Below are 6,677 nucleotides of genomic sequence, written 5' to 3'. Positions count from 1 at the left end.
ATTATATATATATATATATATATATATATATATATATATATATATATAATACTTCACATCTAAGGCACAGCTCTCTGCCAACAGTTCATTGATTATCACTGAAATAAAGTAAATCTGATATGTCTGAATCCAGTCATTGTTTTGTTTAAAGTGAATATTATATGGAGTTTGGCAGACATGATAATACGCATTCCCTCAGAAACAATTCACCTTAAGAGAGCAATGAAGATGCATAAACAAAACATCCAAACCTTGCAATTTTGTCAACTGTTCTTTGACTACATAATCTTTCTTTCAACCTTCACTGATGAAGAAGGTTATTTATTTAGAATGTGACGTGAATTGGAGTGCACAGAGAAAGACTTGATGGCATCAGCGAACAGTCAACCAGAACAATACCCACAAAATGTGTCTATTCCTTTCTTTTTCCTGCTCTTTCTCAGTGAACAGAGGAGATGGACCATATGAAATAGAGAAAGTGTATTTATTTGAGGCTTAATCTGTACATCACATAAAGAGAGCAATAAAGAGGCAGCCAATTAGGGATACTGTTGATGCAGAGAGAACCACGACAATCACACTGCCTGCTAGATTGACCAGGGCTCCAAGACTAGCTCCCACTATGACCTGAGCCAGCTGCACCATGCAGGTAAGAGCTGCGCAGTCCATGCCAGTGCCACGGCTCTCCAGAGCTGGTTCATCACTACCCAATTTCCTTTGCTCCTATGACAAGAAAGATGTTTTGCGTAAGAAAAAAAGCTACAATCCTAGACAAAATTTTCCACATGGACCTAAAATATCAGAAACGTCTATACAGCATTGCAAAAAGAAAATCACAAGAGAGGTTTCTATCATCTGAAGATCTGAAATATCTTATAATGAACTGTGGATTCCAGGAAGCCTTGCCTTTGATAGTTCTAAGACGGCATGTTCATAAACTTCCAAGCAAATTTCAAGCTCTTTGAACCAACACATAACAACGAGAACAATTCAAATGCAAGTAACATGCCAAGTTGCATTTGCAAGATTTAATAAACATTTTGATTATAATTCAGTTAGAATTTTAGGGAGGGATTTAGATTTGTAATTGTAATTTGTAATCTGTTTCCTTGCAACTTTATTAATGCTTCAGACATCTCAGGGATTTTAGATTGAAGCCAAATAAAGTGAAAAATCAATGCTTAAAACAAGTGAAGAATCTAGAATTAAGAAACGTTCTTGGTAAATACTTCTTAGGTGAGTTTTTTTTTTTTTTTAAGGGAAAAACTTTGGTGTGTTTTGGTGATCTATCAAACATCAGATTCTACAAAGCAAGCTAATAAAATATTTTCATTTCGAATCAATATTTATCAGTATCAAGAGTTTTATGTATTTACTTATTTGGTAAATATCATAGTATCATTGTAATAAGTGGAATAATGTTCAGTAAGATGGTTTTTAAATCACAAAATAAACACCTTCAGGATGATGAAAGACATAAGGGCCATAATTATCCTGCAAGGGTTTATTTTGTGATAATGACCTGCTGAATGTACACTAGCCCTTACTGACAGGCTTTTATAAGTCTTTGCATTAGATGAAATGATAAAAAACTAATTTACTTTTTCAAAGACACAGCTGCAAGCAAGCTTGGTTTAAACACTCAATTTCACAAAATCTTTGCTGAATAAAAGTATTAATTTCTTTCAAAAAAAGTATATTTTCTTGATTAAAAATGTATAAAACTTTCAATATACTGTTTAAAGGGGTCATGAAGTAAGAAATAAAAATTCCCTTGATCTTTTGATATATAAGAGGTCATTGTGCATTCTGTAAAACATTCTGTAAGTTTAAGAACTCAAAACTTTCTTGTTAGTCAAAAAACAGCTTATATTGAAGCCAATCTGCCAAAACGACAGCTTGTGGAATGTGCCACTTTATGACATAATAGTGTCAGTAAACACCACCTCCGCAGAAGATCAATGCCTGCTTCTACATCACTGCCTGTTTAGCCCCGCCCACTGATTCGCGCTTAAATGACGAGAGCGGCAAACGCAGTTCTACGCTGAAACCAAACGATAAACTGTATTTGATGAACTTTATTTTTAATGAAGTGCCAGAACTCGGTCCTTTGTTCACTTCATTTTACCACACATTCGTTTACAAAAAAGGCACAATTCAACGCAGGACCTTCAGAAAAATTGAAACGAAAAGACTATGTTGTGCCGACTATATTGGATCTGATGTTTCACCACACAAGTTTGAGTAGCTGTTTTCATTACGGAACACTATTGCTTTGTCTGTTGCTACAGATCATTTGATATGTACTGAGTATTTATGCATTTTTAACCTAAAACACACAACATAGCAGTGGGCGTTTACTTTCGAGTCTACAACCCGTCAGGTCTATTCAAACAGAGCGTTCTGATGAGGGGGGTCAAAAAAAGGACAGAAAATAGCCTATTATTTCTAAATTATGTTTTTCGATGTATAAATTTTGATAACATTATAAGTGGACCTCAGAGAATAGTACAAGATAAAAAAAAACAGGCAGTTCATGACCCCTTTAAAATTACTTTTGTCCTCTTGTATCACTGACCTCTTCAGCCTTGTGGTACTCCGAGATGAGGTTGAATGGGATGGTGTAGAGAGTGCTGGACATGACTCCAAACACACTGCACAACGTCAGCGTGGCCACGATGTTTGGAAATAGGCTGATCAGACCGGTTCCCAAACCAAACATAAAGTAGCCTAGGAAGTACAGTCCCTTCAGGCCAATATATGGCAGGAGAAGCCTCTGCACATCTGGATGGACACATATGGAAATCATTAAAGCAGATTGCAACAATAGCCTTCAATACAGAACAAATGGTGAATCGGATGAATAGCAAACAGATTAACAGATGAGAAGTATTCATATCAGTGATAAAACGTTTTCCCTGATAAAACCCTCTGAAATGGCCTTTTCAGTGACACATGACTTGAGGCCCGAATTAGAATGACAGGATGTTGAATAGGACTGTGATTCTCTCATCAAAACAGACTAATAACTCTGAAAAAGTGTATTATCCGATTTCAAACCCGAACTGACTTGGTAGGGCCATGTATTATCAAACTATAATTGAACAGTTTTCTTTTGTCTGGATGCATTAAGAAAGTGCAGGTTTAATAAAGTCAGGACGAATGAACAGTTGAGTCATGGTTCAATATTACTCACATGAATAGAGAGCAGAGGAGACGGCGTTGATGCACAGGCCCCAGCAACCCACTTCAATCCCTCTCTCATATGTCGCATATGAGGTGGAATTGTGTTCAGCATAGGGGTTCCCCTTATATACAATCTAGAGATGAATACACACATCCCAGGGATGTTACATACTGTAAGATAAAGCATGTGACAAGGTGATCCATTGGTCAAATGGGGTAAAACACTATAAGTACAGAGCCAGAGAACCTCTCCACAGGTGTCTCTGCTTCCATTATGCTACTCAAGTGAAGTACAAGAACATCACAAGGCTTTTTCCATTCAGACACCACGTGGAAATTCAAAGGGACATCATCTTCTGCTCTGCTGTGATCTTGTGGGTTGGTTTTAAGGCTACTGAGAGTTTTATAAGTCTTACCTCAAATTAGCCTTCGATAAGGTTAACATGCATGCTCAAGTAGTACTTTTCATTCAAAACCTCAGGTCATAAGGTTTATACAGTTCTTTTAATGACCCTCAGCTTTCAAAGATGGAGACTTTATCTCAATTCAGCACTGACCAAACTAGCTGTGTGCGGGAAAATAAGATAAAGAAACTGCTATCTTTTAACCACAACCTCAAAGAATCTATTGATCTTTTCTTCAGGTTCATAATGCTACTCTTTCAGGAGTACTAAATTGAAATCTAATGGCTTGGTAAACGAATAAAAATGAATGAGTTATTAGAGATATGACAACTTTTCAGAATATAAGAAAATATGTTGGGGTTTTTTTCTTTCTTTTGTTAAGCTATACTTTTGGCAGTCTGGTTTCTTTCACAATCTGAATGGTTACAAAACTGTGATTAAGTTAGCAGCATCAATAGTTTTTGTTACACTACTGTTCAAAAGTTTGGCTACATAACTTTTTTTTTTTTATATATATATATAGATTTATTTCACAAGGACACAGTAAATTGATAAAAAGTGACAGTCAATACATCAAAAACCTGAATTACCATGGTTTTCACACAAATATTAAGCATCACAAATGATAATTATGCAAACGAAGCACAACTGGAAAAATCAAATTCCTTTGACTTCCTCCTTCACCCACCTGCCCCATGAAGTCAGTGAAGAAGAGCATGTTGCACAGGAAGGCCGTCCAGCCTAACAGATGACTCACACACAGACAGCGGTAATGGCTGGGCATGCTAATCATAGCTGACAGTAGAGATTTCAGGGTCATTCTCTTCTGTACCTGAAACACAGTTATGCACATAGGCTAATAATATCTACTGAAAGGTTCAAAACCTTAAGGCCATTACCAAAGAATATTTAAGAATACAGTAAAAGTAGATGGTGCATTTAACAAACCAAGCTTTATTCAGTGAGCTATGATATATATAAAACATAGAGATCACATGAATCATCAGGTTCTGGCAAACCTGTCAACTTCATGCAGTATGAAGATCTTATAGTTGTCTCTGCACATTATACTGGGATAAGAGAACGCACCTTAAAACAGAAATAAACTGATGCACTTTGAAGGTTAGTCTAACTATTTGACAATATGTGCTGAGAAAACCCTAATATGGATGTTGTTTAAGGCAAAGTTATTGATGTAAATCATTAAGAACATAATAAATGTTTCTACAACCAAAAAGGGCTGTTATCATTACTGCAATATTTCTATGATGAGGATCTCTCTGTAGATACATCTACTTTCTTCTGTTGCTAAAACTGAATCACTGATGGAAATAATAAATAAATTACATATATATATATATATATATATATATATATATAAGGAGCAAATTTACATATAACATGAAGATACTAGAATAATATATGCATGGAGCACATCATTATTACTATTATCTACTATTATGAATATACTGTTTTACCATGTACTTATATGTACATATACTTCATATATGCATTTTCATTTTAAACTTACTGGACATTTTTACGGATGCACATAAAAAATTGCTTCTCTAGAGCCAAAATTAAACTGGTCAACCTCACATTTCTCGCTTTGCATCTTCCTTTAGCCTGTTGTACTGATTTAGTGTTTAAACACACTCATGCATGAAATGTAACTGATGTCTCCCATAATTTGAATACAATTTCCCTCAGGTATTTACACTACTCTCTGTTTCATTTGAGACCTTTATCAGTCTAATTAAAGCCCCGTTCAGACTACACCATTTTTTTGTCGGTTACGACAGTCACTGTGTCAGATTATGCGATTTTGACTCATAAAATCTTGTCGTGTCGTGAACAAGAAACATGCTACCTGAGCATTCATCCCATGCCGTCATTAACGACGTGCGTTCTGTCATCGATAGCGCGAGACAAGACAGAAGGTGCTATGAGCATAAACAAACAACGGCTAGCAAACAGCGTGTTTTGCCCTGTCTTGTCTTCAGAAAAGCCCAAAAAAGAAAGAAAGCATGTACACAAATCTGGATGGCATTAAGAGGATGGTATGGACTGTCAAAGAGAACTGAGGTAAAATAGTTTTTATTTTAACTTTTTTCACTGTGTCGTGGCAGTCCCTCATCATAAATGCAGGAGTATTGTTGCCGTAGCTCCATGAACATTTCCTCCATTGTAAAATAACACCTAGCAAGACCGATACGTTACCATTATCTCTCTTTCGTTTCGGTTTGTTTGAAAGCTTGTACAAAGGCGCTTCTGTGCTGCTATTGGCCAGTGTTACAGATGTGATGGAACTTGTCGTGTACGACGGAAAAAAAAAATTAAACATGCAGTCTTTCTGAGTTGACGCCATGAAGCATCGCAGAGGTGTCGTGCACTATGACACACTACACGAGATAAAACAATTGAATCCTGCGTCCCGACGCCCATTGTCGTTAACGAATCCCCACGACACCCTACGTCAACCAGATCGTAGCAAAATCGGGCTAAAATCTTGTAGTCTGAACGGGGGGTGAATAAAGGCCTCCTGTAGAGAATCCATGCATTTTTGTAAGATAAATATACATATTTCAAACGTAATAAACACTTTTTTCTCACTTCCGCTGGCTGTGGTACGCAGAAGACGTTCAGGTGGATGACGTAAGACGTAGTGCGCGCACCTCTGAGAAATGCAGGAGCAATGGAAGCAAAGTTTCCTTACTTTAGCAAAGGAAAACCAGTCTCCTCTTGGCTTATATCGAAATCCTCTGACATTTTTCTTTACAAATCCTCATTTTGTTCTTCTAATTAGTGACCGGCGTTTTGTTTTGTTTGTTTTGTCTCCGCGTTCATCACTTATCACGCAACATCGACATCTTACGTCATCCGCCGCGTATGACAGTCAGTGGAAGTGAGAAAAAAAAGTGTTTATTACATTTGAAATATGGATATTTATCTTACAAAAATGCATGGATTCTCTACAGGAGGCCTTTATCCCCCCCCCGCCCTCCCCGGAGCCGTGTGAGGGACGTTTTATTACGGATGAACGCACTTTATTTCACGTCTTCTGAACTGTTGACAACCAACACCCGC

At 36.9% G+C, this 6,677-nt stretch overlaps 1 protein-coding gene across 1 annotated transcript in view; it reads right to left on the bottom strand.

Moving 5' to 3' along the window:
* Positions 1-498: 498 nt before the first annotated feature.
* Positions 499-6,677, bottom strand: part of LOC107681104 (membrane-associated transporter protein-like) — a 13,408-nt gene continuing 7,229 nt past the window's right edge. Inside the window, exons 5-8 of the mRNA XM_016477267.1 lie at positions 4,279-4,422; positions 3,197-3,320; positions 2,579-2,784; positions 499-723 (exon numbers count right to left, since the gene is read on the bottom strand). Coding sequence (XP_016332753.1) covers positions 508-723; positions 2,579-2,784; positions 3,197-3,320; positions 4,279-4,422 — 690 coding nt within the window. The 3' untranslated portion in view covers positions 499-507. The remainder of the gene's footprint in view (positions 724-2,578; positions 2,785-3,196; positions 3,321-4,278; positions 4,423-6,677) is intronic.

This window comes from Sinocyclocheilus anshuiensis, unplaced genomic scaffold (genome assembly GCF_001515605.1).
Source record: "Sinocyclocheilus anshuiensis isolate Anshui unplaced genomic scaffold, SAMN03320099.WGS_v1.1 scaffold412, whole genome shotgun sequence".
Taxonomy (NCBI): Eukaryota; Metazoa; Chordata; class Actinopteri; order Cypriniformes; family Cyprinidae; genus Sinocyclocheilus; species Sinocyclocheilus anshuiensis.
This window is presented reverse-complemented; position numbering and strand designations above follow the sequence as displayed.